Source organism: Quercus lobata, chromosome 8 (assembly GCF_001633185.2).
Source record: "Quercus lobata isolate SW786 chromosome 8, ValleyOak3.0 Primary Assembly, whole genome shotgun sequence".
Lineage (NCBI taxonomy): Eukaryota > Viridiplantae > Streptophyta > Magnoliopsida > Fagales > Fagaceae > Quercus > Quercus lobata.
This window is the reverse complement of record NC_044911.1, coordinates 21,916,052-21,944,049: the sequence shown is the minus strand read 5'-3', so window position 1 is coordinate 21,944,049 and position 27,998 is coordinate 21,916,052. Positions and strand designations below refer to the sequence as shown.

Genomic DNA, 27,998 nt, shown 5'->3' with positions numbered 1-27,998 from the left:
GCACTTAAGATTTTACTTTGTTTTATATTAACTTTAACAATGCAGTGTGGCATCACAGCAAAACTGCAAAGGGCAGCCCCATCAAGCAGAAAATTAAAAATGATGCATTTTGAAGATCGGTAATGTAAATTTATATCATATCATTATGAACTGTAAGCATTACAAAAATATACAAGAATTCTGATTTTTATCCCTTCCCTTTTCTTTGAATTTTTTATCTACAGCCATCTGAACAAGACCAAGACCATTCTCACTCTTCACGTAAACTGCATCCGCTACAATCTAATGCCAAAAATTTTTAATATTGCTCGCAATCATCGAGCTCCTATAACATTTAAAGGCCAGTCTTAGCTACACAAGCTTCTCTGGCTCAAAAATCTTTCACATCATCTTTCTGCCCCACAACTTTTATCCACTTTACTAGAATATTGAACGATTTGGAAAATAGCCAAATTAAACCATCTCCAAAATTTTGATATTTCCTGTGGAATTTGCAGCAACTAAGGTTGAGGACTGGCCACGCCAACAAACAGAAGAGATGAACTGTGCAGCATCATCCATTTCATGGCCAGAAAGTGGGTCTGTGTTGTGATACTTGAATGACAATGCTGGCATGGGGAAAGCTTTGTGGTAGATGAACACCTGAGCCATAAAGAATATGAACATAACTAGCTGTAAATTAGCAAAATTCAAGAGTAAACCGCATGGACAAGTACGTCTTTATTATTGTAACTAGTCGCAGACTCACACGATACGTGAGAATATATAATTATTTTCTAATTGTAATATAATGTATAATTGTTCTCTAAAATTTGAAGATAATTTGTTCTGCTGGCCTAAAAATTAAATAATTTCTAAAATTATTTTTCATCTTTCTATTTCTATCAATATATCATTTTATTATTTTGGGTGTGTTTGATTAATATTACTCCTTTATGAGGTGGTCCATATTCTTTAAAATTATATTATATTGTGCTATATATATATATATATATACATTTTTTTTTTCTGTACAACTAAACTTTTTAAGTTTCAAATAAATTATTCAAATTCCTTATTTTCTTAATAGAGATTATCATGATAATTTAAACTCATAACAAAATTACTTTTAATATTACTCAAATAATTGATAGGCACATAATTAATAGTAAAGATTGTGTTTTGATATAACTTCAAATTTTCACTTTCAAAATAACGAAGTATTAACTCAAAACAAAAATCAAACCAAAACTATAAGAGGAAGAGAGATTAATTGTGATGGAGAACTAAAAAATACAACATCAAAATATATTAACCTAAAATACAGCTATAAAAAACACAATGATTCATCAACCTATAAAGTGGAGTTGAAAGAAAAAATAAAAAATCAAGAGAGAGAGAGAATAATCATTTTTTCACAAGAGAATGTGAAAGAGAATAACAAATTTATAGAAAAATAAGATGACACGAGAAATAGTAAAAATAAAAGATATAGTAATAAACATTAAATTATCTAAGTCATGCTATGTAATATATAACATTATATTCTTATATACTATCTTTATAATGCAATAGAATAACATCTATGAAATCAAAGAAAAAAAAAATAGCTTAAAAACACAAAACTAAATTGTATCTACCCAAAGTAGTGTTCTAAAGAACACAAAAATTAATCATCCTAAAGTAGAGATGTAAGATAAAAAAATCCACCAAAAAATGAAAAAAATTGAGAGAGAGAGAGAGAGAGAGAGAATTGTGCAAGAAAACTATACATAGAATGGGAGAGAAAATTGAAAATTTATAGTAAATGAATGGGAATAAGAAGAGCCAAAAATAATGTAAGATAAAGGGGTAGAAGAAGAGCGATATTAAGATAGATAGTAGTGAAAAGATAGAACGGTAAAAGAAAGGGGAAAAGTTAGAAGAAGTGTACAATAAGTTGGGAATTAATAAGCAAAAAAGAATTAAATAAGAGACAGTGAGTTGGAAATAGGTGGATGATGTGAGCTCAACAAAAACGTAACAATAATAAATGCTATGCTTTAACTTTTATATATATATATATATATATATATAGTCATATAGATATAGATATAGATATGAAAAAGAAAATTGGTTACTCTCCTTTTTTTCTTAGCAAAGAAAAGAGTGTTTTTTTAAACTAGCCCTATTGAAAAAAATCTTTTTTAAAAAATGACAGCCAAATTTCATACAAGTTTTTTATCATTTTGATTTTGATGTGGCCGGTGGAGGGGGAATAAAACCCGTATCAGCATCCAGAAAAATGATAGTTTGGTAGTAATTGGGTATCAGCATCCAGAAAAATGATAGTTTGGTAGTAATTGGGAACAGAGAAGTGGAAATCTTGACAGAGATACTGAGAGTATTGATTTAGATGTCACAGTTTGGAACAACTTTAATCTTCAATAGAGTAAGAACCCAATACCAATGCAACAGAAGCAAACAAGGTAGCATATACCGACCTAGTTAGTAGTTAGTATACGTGATCATGATTGATGCTTAGGGGTATATAGATTAGGAGCTGCAAAGTGGAAAGGTGAGAAAATCCAACATATAATCGGTAGGGACAACCTTTTTCACAAATTGACAAGTAGTCAATTGTAGGTGATGAAAAAAAAAAAAAAAAAGAGAGGGAGACAAGTCCATGTAAAAGTGATTGTTCAGCACTCACAATCAACCACTTCATTGAGTTGTGGCAAAAGTTGTGTTCCTAGACTTATTGTTTCTTAAATAAAATGCCTCACTCTTCCCCTATTGTTTCAAACTTAATACAACTATTGAAGATAATTTGTTATTACTTCACAAACTTATCTATTCAAGATTTATTGTGAAGTCCAATTTAAGTAAAGTCGTGTGATTTTAAAGGTCTATTTATATGTGTCCTAGGGTTATTACAATTCTTGATTTGGATTGTTACTTAACAAATTATGGTCATTTTCTAATTAAGGGATAAAACTGTAATTTTAAAAATATTTCATGAATTTAAGAAATTATATTAATTTACTTGACTATAGGATTTTCTAGGAGATCGTAAGGGTCTTTTATTAGTTGTTAGTTCATTTTCTTATTAGGTTTTTAGTTTACAAATCAAAAACTAGGAGTTTAGTACAAGTATCAATCCATATATATATTTGTAGTCAATGCACTTGAGGAATATATAGAGTTGATTAGTAAAAATATTGAGTGTTTTCAATGTTTGGGCACTTTGGCCTCTTATTGTTCTTTTTCTCTCAACTCTTCTTTCTTTTCTTCTTCTCTTTCTTGTGATATTGTTCACAACTACTATTTATACAACAATGAACACAATAAATATCTCTTTTTATTTTTTTCTTACAATCCCATGTCAAGCGCTTCCTATTACCTCTCAAAACCTAAAAAGTAAAAACCTACGTGTTGTCTATCAAATTGTGATGCAGGAAGTGCAAAGAAAATTTTATTATAATTTTGGAAGCCAAATGTGTTTCTATTATTGGTCCATTGGATTTTATTTAAGTTCTTGTTAGTTAATTATCTTATAAGTATTCTATTTAATTTCATAGAGTCAATAATTGGGTTTCTTAGGTCAAATAGAATTTGGGTTTAGTTTTAATAGTCAATATAAGTGTGCTATTGTATTGCTATGAAGACAAGTTTATAATGAATTAATTCAATGGGAATTGTTTCCAATGGTTTGGTGCTGATTTTAGTCAACCCTGGTATTGATTCCTATGTTTTGATCCCACTAGGTGTTTTATAGAGTTCCTATTGTTATTTTTCTATTCACTTCTTGTTATTTTATATTAGCATGAGGCTATTCTTGTAATTGTGCAATATCGCTCTAAACCTTTCTTTTCTCTGTCTCTCTCCATTACCCTCTTCCTCTCTATTCTCTCTTAATCCTAATTCTTCATATTTCATAATTCAACCTGGTATCAGAGCATCCCAATCCAACCCTAATAACCACTAAAAACATCTAGAAGTAGTTTTGAGATAACAAATGGTGTGGGTACGGACCTCCATCCGAAGACTACATGTTTGGCAAAAATTAAAAATCCAGCTTATTTTACTATTCAGATTATTTTTATTACTATTTATAGGCCTCACTTCACTTTTTGGTACTATTCATGGGTCCCACTGTAATATTTCAGCTAACTTTACTTTTATCTACAGTACTTTCAACAAAAAATTTTCAATTTCAGCAAAATAAACGGATCTCAAACAAACCCTACCTCTTCTCTCATGATAATTATTGTGATTTTGTGAAAATTTCTGGAGCCATTTAGAGTGACTTTTGCTATCTGTAATTTTGGAGATTTTTTTGCTGTTTTAATTGGGTTGTTGAAGTTTAACTTGTTTGGGGAATTGAGTTTTTGGAGCGGTTGGTTGCTATCTTGAATCTTTTGCTTAATATGACTAAAAGGAAAATTTTAAATATGTTCTAAGGGAAAAACATCATTTTTCAAGGATGATGATATGCCTAAATCTATTACTTCGAACAAATTGAATGGTACAAATTATCTTAGCTTGGGCACATGCAGTGAAAATCTTCCGACAGGAGAAACGAATGTTGAAATATTTGGTGGATAACCCCCCTATAAGAAAGATTCAGCTTATGAGGACTGGATGAGTGGGGGATTCAGTTCTTATGGGATGTTGTGGCATATTATGGAACCTCACATTGCTACTACAGTTGAATTTTGTGACTTGTATAAGAAGATTTGGGACTTTATAGCAAGATCCTTTTTGCATCAAAGCAATGTTTCTTGTGTTAATGAGAAAATTTTCACTACTAAGCAATTTGGAAAATGGTTGTCCAAGTACTATAATACCCTAAAATAATTAATGGGATCCGTTATTGCAGTATCATTCTTTTATTATTGATTTGGAACAACAAAAGCATCGTTGGGAAAACTTCGTGATTGCTTCTTTGCCATCTGATTAAGACTCTGACTTACGTGCATTCAAAGATGAAATCCTTGCTAGTGAGACCTTACCTACCCCTACTAATGTCTACCTCAACTATTGTGCTCATCCTGGGGACAAAACTTCACTATCACTTCCTTGGAGTCTTTTGCTTTAGTCTCCAGTAGTGGTGGTCATCGTAATTCTTCTGGTGGTTTTTATGGGGGTTGTGGAGGCCTTGATTTTCTTGGTGGTCATCGTATTGGTGGACATGGTGACAAGAAGTGTGATTATTCAGGCAATACCAATCATATTGAGCCTTATCATTAGGTGAAATATGGCAAGCCAGATTACGTGAATCGGGTCATTAATGGTGCTACAAAGCCACAACCTACTTCTACTCCATCTAGGCACATCACTTCAAGTTTCGGTTCTTATAATGCACTCACTACTTAGCTTAGTCAGCACTTCCCTCTTCTTATGTTGCCACATTAGTTGATCCAAAGTAATGTTGCATTTGTGGCTCATTCCTCCCCATCCTATTTCATTGATTCCGATGCTAACATATATCTAGTATACTATCTCTCTTCTTTGATGTACTTGCTATTAAACATCATATTTTTTTAACTAATGGTTTTTCTCTTTGATGTACTTGCTATTAAACATCATTTTTTTTTTTTTTACTAATGGTTCTTCTCGGCCTGTCCTTGAGAAAGGTTTTGTTCTTCATCCCCACTAAGTCACTATCTCTACCATCTAGCTGGAAAGCACAGGTGCACCGATTGGGTCGGTGCACCCGAGTCCAGTACGCACGGACGCGCCGTGCTGCCATGGACGTAGTTGCATGCATGTCTATGACCGATTTTTTTTTTTTTTTTTGGATTCGGTCCAAAACAGGTCTCAAATTGGTCCAATATGGGGCTGAGATAAGTGTTTTTAAAAAAAAGTAAAAAATTTTTTCAAAACACACCATTTTGACATCCTAATTTAAAGAAAAAACCCTAAACTCATCTCAAACTCTCTTTGACTTTCTCGTTCCCATCTCCTCTCTCTCTCTCTCTAACCCATGGCTCTCCCTCAGACTCCCTCCATCTCTCCTTTGCCTCACTGACCCAAGCTCACTCTCCCAACTCTTCATAAAATCTCAAACCTTGGCCTCAAATTGGTATATGTTTACCATTATATGAAAAAATATGCTTAGCAATATATAGAAAATAAAAATAAAAATATTTTTAATAATTTATAAATAAACGTATACTGCCGCACCCGCACCCTACTTTTTCAAAAATTGCTGAGTTGCCACATCGCACCACACCCGCACCCATGCTTCCTAGCCATCTAGTCTTTTTGTCTCTTGTTCTCCCTTTAATTTGTTTTATGTTAGTCAATTGATTGAAGCCTTACATGTTCTATCACCTTTGATACCACTTTGTGTGCTTTTCAGGACCTTTAGATTAATAAGATGATTGGTCTAGGACATGAGAAAGGCAGACTCTATTATATGAATCTTGATGATTCAGCCACCCCCATTTTTTAACTTGTGCTACCATGTCTCCTCTTCAATGGCATTTTTGTTTGGGTCACTCCTCCTTGGCCAAGCTCAATCTAACATTCCTGCATTATTATGTGCCCAGTCCAGAATGTGAAGCTTGTCAGTTAAGGAAGCATCATCGTAATTCATTTTCGAGTAGTAGTCATAATCATCAGCCCGATCGGAACCGACCCATCACGGCCGGACCGACACCTCCGACGGGTTGGTGATGGGTCCCAATCATCAGAACCCAACCCTGGCGGGTCGAGTGGCGGGTTTTGTCCTCGAAAACCCGATCTACCCGACCCGCCTGACAAAACCTCTAAAAGAAGGCCAAAATCCAGCGACGTTTGGGCTTCTCTGCTCCGATCCGACCATGTTTGGCCTTCCGTTACTCAGATCCGCTCAAATCCTTACTCAGATATGCTTAAATCCAGTGAATCTAGCCCAGTTCTACTCAAACTCGGCCAAACTCCGGTAAGCTCAACTTTAACCCGGCCAAATTTCCATAGATACGATGGAATTTCGGCCAAATCTCGTTAGATCTGGCCAGATCTAACGAGATCCGGCCAGATTTCGGCTAAAATTCGGCGAAATCACAAAACCCGAAACCGACCGATTATTACACGAAACCCGATACGACCCAACCCGCTTGATCTGAAACTTCCCACGGATCGGTTGCGGGTCGAAATTTTTCCCACCCGAGAAGGTCGGGTCAAGTCCGGGTTGGGCACAAACCTGACCCGGCCCGACCCATGGACACCCTTATTCCCGCATTTCTGCTTTGAATAGTTTTCTTTATTTTTCTTATCTTTGTGGATGTTTATTCTCTAATGATGTGGTTGTTCTTTTATGAAAGATACATCTGAATTTCCTCGTATTTTTTCCACATTCTATTATGAAATATATATTCCATTTACTATACACATTAAGATTCTTTAATTTGATAATGCATCAAAGTATATGCAGTCTGTTATGCATTCCTTTTGTGCTGATCATAGTTATAAGGACTCAATTTGTAACGATCCCAAACTGGTCTTGGGTTCGTACGTTAAGGGCCCAAACAATAAAATTTGTAGAGAGTGGGCTGAAAGGCTAGACCTTAGTCACCGGACAGTGGTTGGTTATGGTGGACGCACAGAGGTGAGCTAAATTTGTCCATGGATCTTGTCCATTGAGCTTCATGTTCTTATTATCCCTTTCACTTTTTGGGTACCATTGTTTCAGCCTCCTTTTTTGGCGCATGAATTCTTACATTATATAGCCCTTCTCAGTTGATCCTGACCGTCCATCTGTCGATCAGGCAGGTAACTACTCGAGTGCCTGTCCCATCAGCCGACTCCCCCCACTTTCTGTTAGTTGCAATAACCGAAGCCACACTATTCAAGGGTCTTTTCCCATCAATGTGGCTAGGACGTTTATTGGCGCATTCAATGCGAAAGTGACGTCTTCTCCTTGAACTACTCCCACATTGTACCCCCGTGCGAGTCCCATTCTACTCGCCTTTTCTTCTGGGAGCGCTTTGGAGGTTGCCTTTGATGACGTGTCGTTCTTCCCTTTTAGGCCTTTGGATGCCGAGGACAGGATCATCCTCGGCTGCATCCCTAGGCTATTTGGTCTTTCACTACTTGTCCTCAGCAACTACTCTCCTCGGCGCGGGCCTTGGGCCCTAAGGGAAAGTGGGCCGGGACCACAAATTCTCTGGCCCCACAATGGTATTATTCACCAAACTATTTTTTCTCACACCTTTCAACAAATGGTGTGGCTAGGCGAAACATCATCATTTACTAGATGTTACTCGTGCCTTGTTATTCCATATGCAATTACCAAAATCATTTTTAGGGTGATGATTTTTTACTACTTGCTATCTTGATCAAGATAATCTACCTCCTCGAGCTTGTAAGTGTATTTTCATTAGAGACTCATACTCAGAAGGGTTATCATTGTAATAGTTTTGAGTTTCATCGAAATTTTGTGAGTGCTAATGTCACCTTTTTCAACTCCACCTCATTCACCTTATCAGTGTTTGTCTTCTAATCTCATCTCCAGTCATATGTCTTCTACACTTCCAATACCTTTATCTTCTTCTCCTCTTGCAAAACCTTTGGCTTCCTAACCCAACCTTCCCTAAGAGGTTTATTGGCAATCTCAAGATAGGCGCATTGTCTTATAGCCCCTATGCTACATCTTTTGTTTGAGGAGGCTCCATCCACTTTTCTTCTAGAGTATGATGATTTACCTATTGATAAGCAGCTCACATGAGAGTAGTAATAGGATTGTGGTTTTAGTGATTTGTCAGTTATTATGGGTGGTATTCGTAGCTTTTTTATTGAATCCAAACTTTTTCAGCTGGTGGTAGTGGAAGGGGGACGGTATTTTTCTTTAAGGATTTTTGAGCGAAGTAGATACTTCATGAAGTCGGTCTTCATGGGCAAGATTGTGGCACAATGGTGATGAAGAGTATAGAACAGATTGCCGTTGGGGTCAGTCCAAAGTATTTTTTTACGTTCAGGGAAGGTGATTTAGCCTACACCCTCCAACAGAGCTCCAATTCTTTTGGCTTGTTCCTACCGCCGACTGAATTGAAAGTTGGCGGGTCTAGGAGGTCCATTATTATTACAATAGGCAGGGCAAAGAATGGATGGAGGGTTTTTGGGTTAGAGTTAAGGAAGATATTGGAACCTGAAAACTATGTGAATGGTGGGATTGGGCAATTGAAACTTGTGGCTCAACTTCATAAGGATAGCTCAGGGGTTCAACCTTTTAAATCTTTTGCCGACACAGTGCGTGGGCATCAGGTGCAGGAAAGGGGCAGAAATCAGCCTTACCGGTTAAGCGCCCATGATAAAGGGAAATGGCTGTTAGGGGATAATAAGGGGGAGAAGAAAAACCTGCTGAGCGAAACGGCGGTGAGCTTACCAGGTCCGGCGACTCTAGGAGGTACAGAAGTGGGTTCTTGGCACAATACAAAGGACTTTAATTTTGGAAAGATATATCCGGTAGGAAATAAAAGATCTCCGTTGAATTTCAAATCAAATTGGACTGAACATGTATATGGAAAAAAACGTGAACTGAGGAAGTCAGACTGGATTGGAAAAAGCTTGACTATAGAAGTGAATGGGGAAGGAAAAAGGAGTGTGGCATGGAATAAAGGTGGTCTGAGGAGTTCTATTTGGGTTTCAAGGGATCAGAGGGATCACGTGGTGGCTTTTTCTAGTGTTTCACAGGTTCACAAACCTGTGGTGGGCTTAGAACAAGTTGGTTCTCAAGTGGGCCTTCCATTGATTCCTTTTCCAGAGCCCATCGGCCCATCTAGGATGGAAGATTTTGTAAGCCCATCTGTGGGTGACCAGAGACTCTTAAATCAGGAAGCCCATGCATCAGTGATGTCCAAAGCACCTCACGCAGCCTCGGATGCTCAGGACGTCACCGGCGCTGATGGTTTTCTCGTTGAGGAGTCACCGACGACACCGGTTATGGCTGGCACAACGAGACAACATGTCTCGAAGTTGGCGACGAGCCCAGTGGGTCAATCCGTGGTGAACATTCGTCCGACGAAGGAAGCGGTGGTGAACCGTGGTCCTTTTTTTGATGGGCCTCACGCCGGGGACTCATCGGCGACACTAGATCGGGCCAATCTAGCTCTACTCCACACCACAAGGACAGATACATTGCCTGCTCTTTCAACCAAGCTTATGGGTAGCCTTACGGAGACACCGGCGGAGGTAGAGTGTCTTTTTTCTTTTTTTTTGATAAGTAATCAGAGAAATGATATAAATGAGGAAGAATACAAGAACAAGAAGTTCAAGATGATGAACAACAAGAAACAGAAAAAACAAACAACAAAAACCAAAGCTAAGGATATCAGAAAGACAAACTAAGGGAAAACATAAACTCTGACAGAGACGAAGAATCAGTAAAGCCCCAACAACGAGCCCACTCAAAAAGACTACGCTTGCATAAAATCTTTAACTCATCCAACGTCTTCTCCATGTTCTCAAAGGAGCGACGGTTACGTTCCAACCAAACAATCCACATTAAGCACCCTGGAATCAAATTCCAAATATTCGAGTTGTGCTTCCCAAGCCATTGATACCAACAAGATAACAAACCCACCGTCGTTCTTGGCATAACCCAATGCACACCAAAAGCTTGAAGCATGAAGGACCATAAAGAATGTGTAACAGGACAATGAAGCAAAAGATGGTCTACCGACTCCCCATCACCACAACACATACAACACCGATTTACCAAAATGCGATCCCTAAGCATGAGATTATCCAAAGTGAGAATCCGATTGTGCGTAGCTGTCCACAAGAAGAAGGCCACTCGCTTAGGAATCTTTGGTTTCCACACACCCTTCCAAGGAAAAAAGAAGTTATGATTACCCTGAATAGCTTGGTAATACGATCTGGTATCAAACTTACCATCCCTTTTGAGCTGCCATCGAAGCGTATCCCTCCTATCCCCCCGAGGAGTACGAGGATGGATAAGGTGAAGAAGAGAATAAGATGCAGCTAGCTCCCAATCTTCAAAAGCTCTAAAAAACCTTAAGTCCCACACTCTGGAAGTACCTCCTTCCGGAGTCCACAAAACCTCAGAGATGCATGCATCCTTGGCTACTGAACAGACATATAGCTCAGGATAGAGGTTTTTTAGGGTATAGTCTCCAATCCACCTATCATGCCAGAAGCGGATACGAGTGCCTTCACCCACTATAAAAGACAAATGCTTAGAAAAACTCTCCCACCCTTCATGGATGCTTCTCCAAAGACCACAACCATGAGTCCTCCTGCACACTTTTGTACACCACCCCCCGTGACCCTCACCATATTTTGTGGAGATTACTCTCCGCCAAAGATGGGTAACTTCATGCCCAAACCGCCACAACCATTTACCTAATAAAGCTTGATTAAAAGATGCCACACTTCTTATCCCCAAACCACCCAATTTAATAGGTAAACACACTCTATCCCAAGCCACCAAAGGATATTTGAAGCTCCCCTCAGAAGACCCCCAAAGGAAATTCCTCTGAATACGTTCCATTCTAGCAGCCACAGCTTTAGGAATCGTGAAAAGAGATAGAAAATACGTTGGAAGACTTGAAAGAGTACTCTTAAGTAATGTGAGCCTACCACCTTTAGACAAATAGAGACACTTCCACCCTGAAAGATTCTTTTCCATCTTCTCCAAAATAGGATTCCAAATCGAAGCAGTCTTAAACGAAGTTCCCAACGGCATTCCCAAATATTTCATAGGCAAACTCCCCACTCTACATTGAAGAATACTAGCCAATTCAGCTATATTATTCACCTCCCCAACAGGGACAATCTCACTTTTCCCAACATTAACCTTCAAACCTGTAAATGCTTGAAAACAAGACATCGCCAACCTTATGGACAACAACTGATCCCTAGAGGCATCACAAAATAAGATTGTGTCGTCCGCAAACAACAAATGAGAAATCCGCACACCAACAGAATTCACTGAACCCACAAGAAAACCCCGAATAAGGTTATAATCCTCAGTCTTCTTCAAAATTCTGCTCAAAACCTCCATTATCAAGAGAAACAAAAGAGGGGATAGAGGGTCACCTTGTCTTAACCCACGAGAACTTCCAAAGAAACCTTCAGGGGATCCATTAACTAGGACAGAAAAACGGACAGATGTAACACAAGCCTTAATCCACCCTATCCATTTCAAACCAAAACCCATCCGGTCCAACAGATAAAACAAAGCCTCCCAGTTAACATGGTCATAAGCTTTTTCAATATCAAGCTTGCAAACCACCCCTGGTAACCGGCTCTTGAGCCTACTATCCAGACACTCGTTTGCAATGAGCACTGAATCTAGAATCTGCCTTCCACCGACAAAAGAATTCTGAGTCTCGGAGATGAGCTTATCCAAAACCGCCCTCAGCCTGTTCGCCAACACCTTGGACAACAACTTGTACACACTGCCCACCAAACTGATAGGGCGAAAGTCCTTAATGTTAATAGCATTACTCTTCTTAGGGATTAAGGTAAGAAAAGAAGCATTCAAGGACCGCTCAAACATAGAGTGCCGATGGAAAAAATCAAAAAACTCCATGACCTCCTTTTCCACAACACCCCAACAATGATGAAAGAAAGCCATGGTGAAACCATCTGGACCAGGGGCTTTATCACCCTCCATCTCCCTTAAGACCTGGAGAACTTCCTCCTTTGTGAACTCCTTCTCTAAGGACAACCTCTCCTCCTCCTCAATACAAGCAAAATCTAAACCATCCATAGAAGGGCGCCCCAAATCAGTTTCCTTATACAGCCCTTGGTAGAAGAGAACTACCTGAGAGCGCACCTCCGCCTCATCCTCATAAAGAACACCATCCATCTCGATCTTCTTGATGTGATTAGCATTTCTATGAGAGTTTGCTAATCTATGGAAGAAACGAGTATTATTATCTCCCTCCTTCACATACAAAGCTCGAGATTTTTGCCTCCAAGAAATTTCCTCAAGGGAAGCTAACTGTTCAATTTCTCCTTTGAGATGAATACGACGGAGTTGATCCTCACCTGAAAGCCCCAGCATCTCCTCTCTCGCATCTAACCCCAACAATTCAGTCAACAAAATTTTTTTCCTAAGAGCCAAGTCACCAAACTCCTCCCTATTCCATTTTTTTAAGTCAGCTTTCAAAGCCCTCAGTTTTTTAGCCAAAATAAAACCTGGTAAACCCACAAAACTGTACCCATTCCACCAATGTTGAACTCTATCAACAAAACCCTCAGCTTTCAACCACATATTTTCAAATTTAAAGGCACTCCGACCACGACGAACAACACCAGCTTCCAACAAAAGCGGGCAATGGTCTGAAATAACACGAGGAAGCACCCTTTGGGAAACATTCTCAAAATGTTCCTCCCAATCAAGAGAAACCAAAGCCCTGTCAATTCTAGACATAGAGGGAAGACCAGAGTCTCTAAACCAAGTGTAGGAAGCACCCTCTAACGGTAAATCAACTAAAGAATTGCTGTCTATAAAGTCCGAAAAAGCAAACATAGCCGGACTAAACAACTCACAGCCAAGCCTTTCACTTGGGTACCTAATGCAATTGAAATCTCCTACTACGCACCATGCCATGGGCCATCTGGCATGCACTTGAGACAACTCCTCCCACAAACCAGCCCGCTGACCATCTTCATTGGGGCCATACACACCAGTACAAGCCAATGAGCCTCAGATCACACTGGGTAAGGAAGAAACTGAGGGTGATAGGGCTTTGAAAGGTCTTGTGTTATCCAATCTAGTTCTAAGTCCATCGAGAGTTGGGATAGAGGAATTGGTTGTTCCGGGTGGTGTAGAAGGTGGTCGGGTTGAGGGTGACTGTGTTTTTCAGGGGATAGACTCACCCCATCAGACTAACCAACCGGTGCTAGCATTGACTGAGGTCAATGAGGGCCTGGGTGATGTGGAATGCTCTTCCCCCTTGATGACTATTAATCCTCTGGGATTGGTTGTGTCGGCTGAATTGAATAGTAACACAGAGGTGATGAGGTTGGATAACAAATTGAATGTTTCTAATTGGGTGAAACGTAGACTCCCCGGTTTCAGTAAGATGATGGGGCTTTCTTTGGGTTGACATGAGAAGTGGTGTATTATGCTACTACAAAGACTTGAGACGGAGACTGAGGTAGCCAATCTGGTGCACAGGAATGCTGCTCACCGTAAAGCTGTCTCCAAGGTTAAAGGGAAGAGGGAGCTGAGGAATTTGATTTCTTCAGTTAACTATGAAGGGAGATAGTTTTCTCTTCTTTGACTGCATTATTGAGGCTGTGGTAGGGAGTTTACAGTGTCAATGAAGTTAAGAATGGTGTCATGGAATGTTCGAGGTTTGAATGATGCACAGAAACGTTTGGTAGTTAGAAATTTATTATGGGATTGGAATTGTGATGTTGTTTGCCTTCAAGAAACTAAGCTTGTGGGCATGGATAGATAGCTGATTTACAGCTTGTGGAGTTGCCCCTACGTAGACTGAGTAGCTTTGGATGCGGATCAGTCAGCTGGTGGGGTTTTGATGATGTGGGATAGGAGGGCTTTAGAAAAGTTGGAGGTACTGGTGGGTCAATTTTCCGTTTCAGTTCGGTGGCAGGGTCTGGGGGATGGTTTTATTTGGGCATGTTCTGGGGTTTATGGCCCGAATGATAATAACTTGAGGGCACAAATGTGGGATGAGCTGGTAGGAATTCAGCAACTTTGGGAAGTTCCATGGTGTTACATAAGGGATTTCAATATTGTTTGTTTCCCAAGTGAACGGTTGGGGGGATCACAACTTACCTCGGTTACGGAGAATTTTTCTGAGTTCATTGAGGTGCTTAGCTTGTTAGATTTGCCATTGGAAGGAGAGAGTTATACATGGTCGAGTAGTTCGGATCAGCCCTCGATATCTAGGATAGACAGGGTTCTGGTTTCTCATGACTAGGAGGATCACTATCCGGATGTTATCCAACGGGTTTTACCTCGTCCTATTTTAGACCACTTTCCCATATTAGTGGAGGCAGGAGGGATTTTAAGGGGGAAAAGTCCTTTTAGATTCGAGAACATGTAGCTAAAGATAGATGGGTTCAAAGATAGGGTTCACTCTTGGTGGAATCGATATTCCTTCTCAGGTACTCCCAGTTTTGTACTTGCCAAGAAGCTGAAGGCATTGAAGGAAGATATTATTCAGTGGAACCGAAGTGAGTTTGGAAATGTAGAGCGTCAGAAAAAAGAACTTTTGGAGGCTTTGAAATTATTGGATGTTAAGGAAGGGAAGCAAGGCCTTTCTGAAGTGGAGTTAGGTGAGAGGGCTATGTTGAGATCTCAAATTCAGAACCTTCTCTCATTGGAAGAAGTCTTGTGGAGACAGAAATCGAGGATACTTTGCATTAAGGAAGGAGATAACAATACCAAATTCTTCCACAAGGTGGCCAATTCTTAGAGAAGGTATAATCATATTAGCATGTTGGAGGTGATGGGGTTATCTATGAGGACGAACCTGAGATGGTAGACTAAGCTGTACAATTTTATAAAAACTTGTACAAGAGTCGGAGGAGTGGAGGCCTTTTGTGGAAGGTTTGGAGTTTGATCAGATAAAGGGGTTGGAGAGGGGCTGGCTTGAACGGAGATTTGAACAAGAGGAGGTTCTTCGAGTTGTCAAAGAGTTGGAAGGAGATAAAGCCCCAGGTCCTGATGGTTTCTCTTTGGCTTTCTTTCACCATTGTTGGGGAGTTGTGAAAAGAGATGTCTTAGCTGTGTTTGAAGAGTTTTATTTACACAGTAAATTTGAAAAATCTCTTAATGCTACTTTCATAGCCTTAGTCCCTAAGAAAAATGGTGCATCCAATATTCGAGATTTTAGACCTATTAGTTTGGTGGGAAGTGTTTACAAGGTTTTGGCCAAGGTGTTGGCAAACTGCCTGAAAGAGGTTTTGAATCAGCTGATATCTAAGTCTCAGAACAGTTTTGTGGGTGGTAGACAGATTCTTGATTAAGTCCTTATTGCTAATGAGTGTGTTGATAGTAGGGTGAAGAGTAGGATTTCGGGGGTTACTTGTGAATTAGATATTGAGAAAGCCTATGATCATGTGAACTGGGAGGCTTTACTTGATTTGCTGAAGAGAATGGAATTTGGGGTGAGGTGGTGTAGGTGGATCCGCACATGCATATCTACTGTCCAATTCTCGGTTTTGTTTAATGGGTCTCCAGCTGATTTTTTCGAGAGTTCGAGGGGATTGAGACAAGGGGACCCGCTATCTCCCATGTTTTTGGTTATGATGGAGGTCTTCAATAAGATGATGAAAAGAGCTGAAGGGGCTGGTTTACTTCGAGGCTTTAGGGCTGATGGTAGATGGGGGGGTGGAGGGGTATGTGTCTCGCATCTTTTGTTTGCGGATGATACGATTCTGTTTTGCAATGCAAATGAGGAGCAGATTCTACATGTTAGGATGCTTCTTCTTTGTTTTGAGGCAGTGACAAGTTTAAAGGTTAATGCGTTGAAAAGTGAGATGGTTCCCTTTGGGGAGGTTCCTAATGTCCATGTCTTGGCAGAGAGATTGAGGAGACAAGGCTTTGGAGAAGGGTTGTAGCTCTCAAGTTTGGGGAAGAATGGGGGGTATGGACTTCCAAGCTAGGTAGAGGGGTTCATGGGTGTGGCTTGTGGAGAAGCATCCGTATGGGGTGGGAGGATTTTAGTAAAAATATTCACTTTGTGGTAGGGGTGGGAGAAAGAGTTAAACTCTGGACAGATCAATGGTGTGGGGATTCTCCACTTCAATTGACCTTTCCGAGTGTGTATGGGATTGAATCCAACAAAGAAGCATTAGTGGCCTCTTCTCTTGAACGGTTGGGGATAGAGGATTGGAGAAGCTGGAATGTTCATTTTATTCGGAGACCAAATGATTGGGAAATGGGTGGTGTGGATGAATTTCTTTGTACTTTGGGTTCAAATCTACCTCCCACTGAGAATGGAGATCGTATGCGATGGAAGTTGACAAAGAATGGGGTTTTTGATATCCGTTCGTTTTACAATAAGTTGAGAAGCCCCTTGCCCATTATTTTTCCTTGGAAAGGTGTTTGGAAGGTTAAGGCTCCTCGGTGTGTTTCCTTCTTTGTGTGGACTGTTGTATGGAATAGGATCCTTACAGGTGACAATTTGAGGGGTAGAAGGATGGCTTTTGTTGACTGGTGTATCATGTGCCATTGTAATGGGGAGACGGTGGATTATCTGTTACTTCATTGTGGTAAGGCTTATCGGCTGTGGAGTTTGGTATTTAGATCTTTTGGGTCTTGCCAAGATCGGTTGCAGATACTCTATTTGGTTGGTGGAATTGGCCTGGAAAGCATGTGTCTAGCATTTGGAACTTAGCTCCATTATACTTGATGTGGTGTCTTTGGAGGGAGCGAAATAGGAGGACTTTTGAAGACATGGAAAGTTCGGATGACTAGTTATTGACCTCTTTCAATGGCTCTCTGTTTGACTAGTCTAGGGCTTGGAGACTCACCTCTAGTGATTCCCTCCCTTTGTTCCTTAGCTCTCTCCTGTGTAATTAGTATCCTTTCCTTTCCTTTTTTTTTTTTCTTTTTCTTTCCCATTGTACTTTTCTCTCTACCTTATGTTTTTCTGCATAAGGTAGTTTCTTGAATATATATCTTTATTACTTATCAAAAAAAAAAAAAAAAAAGATTTACCTATTGCTTTATGGTGAGGTAAACATACTTGTACTCAACACCCAATTGCTAGTTTTTTTTTCCTACAACCATGTTTCACCTTGTCTACATTCATTTGCTTGTACTATGCCATCTATTTCTATTCCCTCATCTTATAAGTAGACCTTGTCTTCATCCAGAGATAAACATATTATGGATAAGGAAATGAGTGCTCTTTACAAGAATCAAACCTGGGAGCATATTGCTCTCCCCTTGGAAACAAACAGTAGGTTGTCGTTGGGTTTACAGTATCAAGTACCTCCATAATGGTTTTGTTGATTACCATTAGGGGTTGTTGGTTGCCAAAAGGTACGCATTGACATATGGTGTTGACTATCTAGAGACATTCTCTCCTGTGGCACGTCTCAATTCAAATAAGATCCCACTCTCTATTGTAGTTAGTCACTTTTGGGCCTAAGTTGCACCGACACGGAAATTTTGGCCAAGTACCCATGTCCGACATAGGTACTGGTAAGACACTCTCAAAATCCGTACCCAAGGAGTACCCTTTCTTTCTTTTCTTTGTTTTTTTTTTTTTATATAATTTTTCAAATTGGGTATGGCCCAAACACAGTCGTGACACTCCGGTATGTCCCAAACACGGGGAATCTATAAAAAAAATAAATAAATAAAAGAAGAAGAATTTTGACATCTGGTCAACCATTCACTGTTGATCTTGTTTTGAGCATAACAATCAACTAAAAGCCCTAAAAGTCTGACCTGTGCCTCTCAGTTCTTCTGAGTTCTCTAAGACCAACGCCTCTCTCCTCCTCTTAGTGTTTCTGATCTGATCTGTGCTCTGAGAGCTTTGCCATAGATCAGCAACAACCAAACCACCTCCAGCGACCCAGAAGCTTCCTCTCTTCCTCTGCCGTTTCTCTCTCCTTCAAGTTTCGGGTTCTCTCTCTTTTGGTCTTTCAACGCTTTCTTTCTCAGTTTTTTTTTTTTTTTTTTTTTTTTTTTTTTTTTTTTTTTTTTTTTTTTTTTTTTTCGGTTTTACTTGTCTACCTCATGCGTGTTCTTTTATATGGGTATAGTATTTATTTTCTTTGTTTGGTTTTATACATTTATCTACCTTATGCATGTTCTTTTATGGGAAATGTTAACCATTGTCCTAAGGGCATTGGTTTATGAGCTATTTTTAAAAACATTTTATTGGGAGAATGATAAAACAATAAATATTGTTGACAATTTTTTATATTTTCCATGAAAATAGTGTCAAAACTTTCCTATTATAGTTTATTAACAATTTCTCTAAGGATCCGTTAACATGACCCTTTATATGGGCTTGCTGTTATTATTATTATTATTATTATTATTATTATTATTATTATTATTTGGTGTTTGGTTTTATCTGCTTATGCGTTTTCTGTTATGGGTTTAGCAACGGAACTCAGGAACTATTTGATTTGTTGTTTAGCATTTGTTATTTCATATTTTAGGGGTGTTATTGTACTTCTTTGTTGTTCTTACTTAATTTAAATCCTAAAATAAACATAAATTATGTCTAAAAATATTTTTAAATATCTAAATATAAATATTAATTAATTAATTAATTGCTATGCCTCCAACATGTCTTACCCTTATTTTTCAAGAATTGTTGTACCCTCGTACCCGTACCCGTATCCGTGTCCGTGCAACTTAGTTTTGGACTTTGTATTAGCTTGATATCAAGAATGTTTTCCTTAATGGAGAACTTCAAGAGGAAGTATACAAGGATCAACCCCTTGGATATGTTTAGTGAACACCCTGTTCAATGATTATGAAAGGTGTGGTATGGTGTGAAGCAAGCTCCTCGTGCCTTTTTTTCATCGATTTAGTGTCGTTTTATTTGGGTATGGTTTCCAACATTCTACTTTTGAACATTCTATCTTTGTTCGTCACTCTTCTGCTAGCACTATTATTTTGATTGTTTATGTGGATGATATAGTGACTCCGCTAGTATTGCTGATTTGATGAGAACCCAACATAATTAGAATTGGGTTTAGTTTGAGTATTATATATAAGCTAGTTATTCCACTTCTATGGAGACAAGTTTATGATGAATTAAATTGTAATTGGAACCTTTTCCAATGGCTTGGTGCCACCCTAATTCTGAGCCCTAACCCTTTCTTCTACCACTCTAAATGCTAGATTCACAAATCCTAACTTTAACCCTTCACTTTAACACGTGGACAAATTTCCTAATTTGTCCTACGTCAGAAATAAATGGCTTTTCCGGTTTCAAGTGCCTTAACTTACAAATCTCTTATGCAAATTTTAACACAAATACAGAATTGGGAATTTCATAAAAGAAGAATAAACATTATCAAAAACCATAAGAATTGCCCATCATGATGTATGGAGAGATGGGATGCTTATTGGGTGCTAAATCCTAACAACTTAAAAGCTAATTCCTAAGTTTTCTTGCTTGGCTGAGTATAGAGATATGACACGCACATCATGCGAGCTTATGTGGATTAAGCATTTCCTTGAGGAATTAAAATTTATTGTGAAGGTGCCTATGACATTGCATTGTGATAATCAAGCAGCAATTCACATTGCCTCCAATCTTATGTTCCATGAGTGAACCAAGCATATATAAGTAGATAGTCATATTACTCGGCAGAAAGTAGAAGATGGTGTAATTGCTACTCCATATGATTCTACAAGAGTCCAAATTGCTGATATGATTACCAAAGCTTTATGTAATGACTCGTTCGGGTTTATTATGTAACAAGCTAGGATTGTATGATATATACTCTCCACCTCAAGGGGGAGTGTTATGGGTATAAGCAAGGAGCAAAATAGTAATATCACTGTACTCCTTTATATATAAATAATATTTTATGTGTTAGGGTTAAGTTATCAAACCCTAAACACTTTTACTCTAATAACACATGATACCCTGATTTTCCTATGTTTTACATTTGGGTTATGCTTCCAACATCTACAATGGATGCTTTTTCTTTCATTTAACAAGCATCTAACAGACCAATACTTGAGTTTTCTAGGAATCACTTGAGCAGTGATGCCAACTTCTTGTGTGATTTAATTGGACCATAACAAGTAGAGACAACTTCCCAGACAAGAAAGATAAGGAAACGACTCACCCTTGTCACAACATTAATGTGAAAAACCTAACAAAAACATAGATATCCCAAGATGATATGTAAAAAGTACCTCATTTGTCTCTGAACCAGTAGCAATGTAACCATCAGACACTGACAAACCCACAAAGTTCTGCAACAAGGAATCAAGTATCAAGTAACATCAGCAATAAACTTATATCAACCCTGGCATATTTCTACACATGATAGTATCACAATCTTGCATAATACATGCATACATATATGGAAATGATAACCCAGGATAATTGTCACAGAAATAAACAACTATTATCACATGATAAGAAGTTCCTGTTACTAGAACTGCCATGGTGCCTATCCTAATGCCATTTCTATGGGATCCAAGGTGACATATGAGAATAAGACTTCAGTGGCTGACCGAGGTCCTTCAAACATGTGCACGTTCTCCAAAAGATAATGCAGCTCTATAAATGTTTAGCCAATCATGGCTTGCCATATTAGCAAGACTCAACAGGTCCACATTACACTATATGACTAGGTCCAAGGGTTCACATCCCATCTAGAGCCCAGATTGATGCCTTGACAGATTTTTTATAACCGTGGGTCAAAAGCAAGGCACAGGAAGCTAGAGAAAGCCAGCATTGGCAAGGGGAAGCATAATTACCACAAAGGAGATGGGATTTGTTCCAGATTCCCCATACTTTTTGAAAGGGATGAGATTTATACTCTAGAGAAAATAGCTACAGTTGGAATATATTGTTTTGGCTAATCATCTGATTGTGTCATCATGTGCACCCTGATGTTTTGCTTTCTTCTTGAACTTTCTCTAAATCAAGTATAGCGGTATCTTCATTCTCAACAATAGGCAATATATCTAACTCATCAACTTGCAGAATCAATTCTACTGCACATGGTTCAGATATTTCACCTTGTTGTATAGGCTTTTTAGCGGCTGCACAGATGTTGAAGCAACATTTATTGGCACTTGTACCTCTATTTTAGCACAAAATGACAATGGCTCAATAATATTGGCTCTCATGTGTGACGCTTTATCTTTGAGGGTTATTGGTCTTTCTTTGAAAGGACTTATTTTCTGACTCCAGTCTGGGTGTTTATTTGGTAAAGCTCTGCAGACATGTCTTGAACAGCTCTCACTAGCACAAGTGGGCAATGACACGATGAATGACAACCAAGAACAGGGATTGCAGCAAGCAGGAGGTATGTTTGAAAAACTCGCCACCTGGTTCAAGATTGGCTTTTTCCAGCAGTTGAGCAGCTTTGATCTCCAGCCAACTTCTGGGGATGTGTGACTCATAAAGACAAGGAAGATGCCAGCGAAACAAGAACGTTGTGAAATCAGAACAGCCAGTGAGTGCAAAGCTCACAACTGAAGTTAGGAGCTGTGGTAACTGATGGCAGCACACAGGAACTAGGGTGGTGGGTTCACCGACATAAGGAGGGTTGTCTCAGCCATTTGATGGGTTTCAGATAAGGCTTGATGGCTCGGTTGAATCACGCAGTGGCTGGGTAATCAATTTGTGGCTGAAGGGGTTGGTTTGTGTTGTCATATATAGAGAACCTAGGAGTCAACATGGGCTTGCTTAAAGTTAGTGCTAAGTGAGACAAAACCTCTACAAATCAACACCTAGGGTTGGCTGGAGTCAACACTAAACCACTGGGACAATTTCAAGCAGAATTTTATTCATCAAAATAATCCCACTTCCTAGGAGAACATTATTGTGCTTCTATAGTCAACTAAACACTAACTATATAGGAAACCTAATTCTATCTTATGTAGAAACCTAATTCTAAACAACTATTGAATTACAAAAATACCCTTGACTTTCAATAAAAATACTAACAAACCTAATTAACTACTAAGACCAAAAATACAAATTACTTGAAAAATTAACAAAAACAATAAAGCCTTAGTCCCAAAATTTTGGGATTGGCTATAGACCCTTAACAGATTAGCTAGGGTCAGCCGCATGAATTCTTTTCCTCCATACTATTCTATATGAAGTCATACTCCGCATTACTTTTTTAATTAACATGTCCTTTTTTATTATTTCAAATAATGTTATTTTTGGTCTTCCTCTACCTTTTTCCGTTCCCTCAACAATTGACTTGAAAAATTAAATAACACTTAATTAAAATAAATGTCTTTGAGCCTTCCACATCATTTCTTTTTGCAAATAATACATCTATTCAGTAATGAACATGCTCTTTTTTTTACGCTCCTGTTCACATATGTTTGATAAAAAAGATGGAAGTTTTGAATCACAAGTCTTAGTGGTCAATGTTGGTGGGGAACCTTGAGGATTTCAGGAATTTCAGCGATAAGGTTGGTCAATAAAAATAAAATTTTAATTTGATTTCACCATTGTTGGTGTTATAGAACCCATAACTGATTAGAACACATGTTTTTATTTAATCTAAAGTGTTTTGAGTCCTTTTTTTCTTCTTCTATTATTCTCTAACTTGCTTGGACCAACTAACCATTTTGTAATAAAAAGAACAAGATATATCAGTATACCATTTAAAATGAAACCAACCTTTACAAAATAGCATTGGAGAAAACAATATTTCAACATATATATAAATGTGGATGCCCAACATAACAAAGAGTTAGCGTACCTTTACATTCATGTGTCCTGTGAATGATTGAACCGGAGTATCATTAACCCGAGATGTGCACATTGACAAATCCCAAAGCTTCAGAGTGTTATCCGTGGATGCAGAAACAATACTCGTGGCATCCACAAATTTGATGTAACTCACAGTTTTATTGTGTCCAATAAATGTGTACAGAGGAGTTTTCAAGTTACGGAGATCATAGTAATAAATTTTATGATCTGCTGAACCAAATGCAAGGGAGCGACTAGAATCCAAAGGAAACTGAACACAGCAGACATTCGCCTTTGTTTTGATGGTACCAATACTTACTCCCTGCATTAGCAACCCATGTAAGAAAAAAACTTATCATACATCCAGAAGTAAATGTACACAGCATGCAATGATATGACTGCAGTACGTTTAGTTTCAAAGCTGACATCCACCAAGTGCAAAAATAGAATTGCCTGATTGATACTCCATAGCTTAACAGAACAGTCATCGCTCCCGCTGGCCAACATTGTTGGATCTGCTGATGAGTAGTCAATGGACCATACACGCCTCTCATGCTCTCTCATTTCCATTAGTGCTTGACTTCTTGTAACATCCCATACCTGAAACATGATAAGCAACTGAGCCAATAGAAAACTTACAAATGGAAAGAAAAGTAAGGTTTTACCAACCTGCACAACACCTTCAAAGTTACTTGAAGCAATCTGGCTTTTGATGTAACTGTTCCAACATATACTGCTTAGCTTCGACCTACTAGCCATTTCAACTACAGGATAATGGATATCACGGTCTTCATTTATGATTGTGTCACATTCAAAAACTTTAATTTTCTTGTTTACACCAGCTGTAGCAAAAAACTCTCCATCACGATCAAAACTGAGAGAGCATACTAGATTGGAAGAATTTAACAGATCCCCTTGCTTCAAGTCTGCTTTGACTTTTAACTTACTGAAAGATAGATACTTGCACAAACCTTCAAGGAATGGATTTATCCAACCTGTTTGTCTACCTTCACTGTACTGCTCTTTTGGTGCCAAATTGTTAACAGAACTCCTTTCAGTTAAGACAATAGACCCCTTACCATCACTACTTATTGTTGAATGTCTAATCGGTGGTTTCCCTGACGGCTTGACAGGCCTGCATCTTGTCAAAAAGTAAGCAGCCTCCAGCTTCTTAAAGTTCTTCATTAACCGAGAACTTTTGGAAAGAAGGCTGCCAATATTTTCATTGAGTGTATCTGACTTTTGACCGTCATCTAGATTATCATCATATTCCTCGATGTTCTGAATCTGCATTCCTGGTCTAAATCGTTTTCTAGACCCCAAGCTAGTAGAATCACCACTATCAACAACGTTCATTGGTGGGAGACTTGACATTAAAAGATCATCCTTCCCCATTTCTGGGCATGAGCCACCCTTCTTCTTAAGAAGTGCTTGCTGCTTCATAACTTCTTCAATATCAGCACACAAAAAAGAAATGGTATCTTGCAACTTATCAGCAGCTTCCTGTTTTATTTGTTGTATAAGCAACAGGAATTCTAATAACAACTCCTGCTCCTCTATTCTTTCTCTAAGCTCAATTGCTGCTTCCCGTTCTTCCAAATCATCCCTTGGTTCATTAAGGAACTCACTCTGTAACAACTCGCTGTTACCCATGGCATAAAAAGTAAGAGTGTGAAACTTTGATCTCATAAATTTCAATTACTCAAAAAAAAATGCCTTTATATGTCAGCATCATTCTTCTTAACCATTAAGGATTCCATGACAATAATTCAATGGAAGAGGATACTTAGAAAGATATGATGGGATTTCTTAATTGTGACTGGAAAAATAAATGAAAACTACATCAACTTTTTCAAGGAAAGAAACCAATAAAGTGATTATAATAAACCATAGATTAGGGGCTGCCTCTGTCTTTTTGTTCCTTTTTCTTCCTTTGTTCACTACAGTGAACTCTTTGTGTTTCTCTTGCTATTCTTTTATTAATAATATTCTCTTCTTACTTATCAAAAAAAAAAGAAAGAGAGTTAAATATACACAAAATTGGTCACTCCAAGAAACTAACGCAACTGAATGCATGTGAAATTAATTACATTTTTTCAGATTATGCATGCAAAGATTTCAATTTGCTTGATTCTGCCTTCAACTGCAAGGCAGGCGATGGATACTTGATATTGTATAAAGGAGAGAGAATTATTTAATTTATAATCATTATTTCCTCAAAATGGTCAAATATTGATCCAAATGCAATCCAATATGATCCATCTAAAACAATGTGTCAAGCAAACTGTCCTATAACTTCTAGTGATATTTATTTTAGAATTATCCCAAACATATAACTTATTCCCCCAAAATCAAAAGCATAAATTGATTTTTACTCATACAACTCCACAAAATCAACAGATCAAAGGACAAAAATAAAAATAAAAATCCAACTCCAGCCACATTTCTTCAGTGATTAATACATCAGTTTCCTTCATTTGTTATGTAAATATATTCTATAAATCATTAATGTTTTTCTTGTTTTGTCCTCAGTATCTTGTCCTATTTAAGAATTCTTCATATGATCATATATATCTTTCAAGTCAAAAGTGAAGGTATTGGGTACATAAGAACAAGAGATGGAAATGTAAAACAGTAAAAGGGATCTTGAAGTGAAGAAATTACCCCATTTTTGGCCGACCACTAGCATCAGGATGTAGTAACCATAAGCAAAATGAAGCTTCTTTTGGCCACTTCAGCAACAGTTGAGGAGGAAGAACTCGATGTCTAAGACTTGACATAGTTCTGCTTTTTTCCTCTCTTGAGCTAAATGGGCAGAATAACTGGTTGCAAGTATAATTATCTCTTCAGTGTGCAGAAAATATAGAAACATAAAAGAGTTCTATAAACTCTTACTTTTTAATAACAGTATGAAATAAATGAATCAAAAACTTAGAATCCTATTTTAATTTGAACATTTAATAGAGAATTTGAGAATCTTTTCTATGAACCTCAAAGAGAAGAACCCCCAAACGATAAATGTCTGAAGCACAGGAACTTGGAGAACCTGCAACCTCCTCAGGACTAGTGTACCAATTGGTCTCCATGAGCAATATCTGTTTCATTGGAAATGGTTGCTTCTTCTCTTCTACTTCTTCAACTTCCCTCCGATCTTTTTCTTTATTTTCTTCGGTCTCTTCTATTAATGCTAAACGTGCTGCATAGACTGAGCTTGACTGCATGCAAGTAGTCTCTGACAAAGCATTAGTTGGTGTCATTGCTGATCGAAAATCTTCACTACCTAAGCCGCTTCTTTCTTGATGCTCATCATGGGGCAAGGAAGAGGATGAATTCTTAACCTCCACACTTCGGCTATTCGACCCTTCTTCCAAAGAATCAGAACCAGAATCCGAACAAGATGCAGACTCAATGAAAGAGACATGATTGAAAGAGGACATAACAAAGCAGGAAGGTCGGACATTATGAACAACAATCCCTTGTAAATGTGCTACATTAACTATCTCCACTATTTGCCTAAATATGTGTAAGCATTCAAAGACATCAACTGTTCTTTCTGGTTTGTCCAACCACTGCCTCAAACTAACATCACCCCATTCTATGGCTCGGACAAAAGGGTCAACAGCTACCTCATCCTCACAAACTCCAGACAAACCACCCTGGTTTTTAAGATGATGATCAGTGTGAGCCAACACAACCCTACCTCTCTCTTTCCTAAACACAGAATCATTCGATGTATCACCAGACAAGCCAATTCTATTGGCACTAAGAACCCTACGATTCCTATCTGAGACACTAGAACTATTTAATCCCCTAGAACTATCAGACTCTTGCCAAGCAGACTCAGATGAACCCTCCATAACTATCCAGCAAGAGCTGCATGAAGACCAGAACATGCACATCCAAAAAATGGAGGATTTATCCCACTACTATGACACTCTCTCAGTTCCACCATTACCATTTCGAATCAAAAACTCATTTTTGTCAGCCCAAGCATATAAAATACATACCTTCTCATCAAGATCAACACTTTCGCTTGACAAACATATTGACAAATATCTTGCGGGGCAAAAAAAGTAGACAAACTCAGTATACAAAATTTTCAGCAAAGGACAACAACACATGCACCATTACCACCAACATAATTACTAAGCAATAATTGAACAAAAGTCCTATAAAAAAAAATAATAATTCACAACACCACTCATTCAAAACACATACATCCACATATGCACCATTTCAAAGCAACAAACTACACAAGCACCACTACCAGCAAATACCCATCAAAGAAAACTCAAAAAGAAATCTTTTTGAGCAAATAGAGAAAAACCCAACACCCATCAAGAGAGATAAAGAGAGAAAGAGAGAGAGGTTCCAGTACCACTACCACAATGAGAAAGTTCTCCAACTGTTTCTGCTAGGCCAACCTGAGAAACAGAACCACACAACAAAACTTTATTTGCAATCCTTTAAGACCACACAAAAAAAAAAAAAAGTTTGCACAACCTCATAAAGAAAACAAACAGAAAAAAATTCCCCAACATTTTTACTTCACAAAGAAACAAAAAAAAATCTCCCCACAAAAAACATAGACCGTTTGTGAATATAAATAGAAAAAAACGGTTCCCCTTTAATTTCAAGGCCTTATTCTTTGTATCTTTATTGGGTCTATAA

General features: G+C 38.3%; 1 protein-coding gene across 3 annotated transcripts; it reads right to left on the bottom strand.

The window, feature by feature from the left end:
- Positions 1-107: 107 nt before the first annotated feature.
- LOC115955305 (protein SPA1-RELATED 3-like) lies at positions 108-27,998 on the bottom strand. Of its 3 annotated transcripts, XM_031073397.1 has the most exons (8): positions 27,706-27,997; positions 26,318-27,383; positions 25,992-26,149; positions 23,997-24,969; positions 23,781-23,927; positions 23,338-23,649; positions 20,795-20,854; positions 108-642 (listed from the first exon to the last, which is right to left on the bottom strand). In XM_031073397.1, exons 2-8 carry the CDS (start codon positions 27,224-27,226, stop codon positions 454-456), a joined length of 2,748 nt encoding a protein of 915 aa, XP_030929257.1. In that variant the 5' UTR covers positions 27,227-27,383; positions 27,706-27,997; the 3' UTR covers positions 108-453. The 3 variants fall into 3 exon arrangements, with proteins under 3 accessions (XP_030929257.1, XP_030929256.1, XP_030929258.1); XM_031073396.1 differs by having other exon boundaries at positions 26,318-27,997; XM_031073398.1 differs by lacking the exons at positions 108-642; positions 20,795-20,854 and having other exon boundaries at positions 23,488-23,649; positions 23,735-23,927; positions 26,318-27,998.

Coding starts and splice junctions, on each gene's coding strand:
- LOC115955305 (XM_031073396.1), bottom strand. CDS start 27,226: ATGTGCATGTTCTGGTCTTCATGCAGCTCTTGCTGGATAGTTATGGAG. Junction 23,650..23,780: donor AGCTATGGAGTATCAATCAG/GCAATTCTATTT, acceptor TTGCTAATGCAG/GGAGTAAGTATTGGTACCAT. Junction 643..20,794: donor CTGGTTCAGAGACAAATGAG/GTACTTTTTACA, acceptor TTTATGGCTCAG/GTGTTCATCTACCACAAAGC.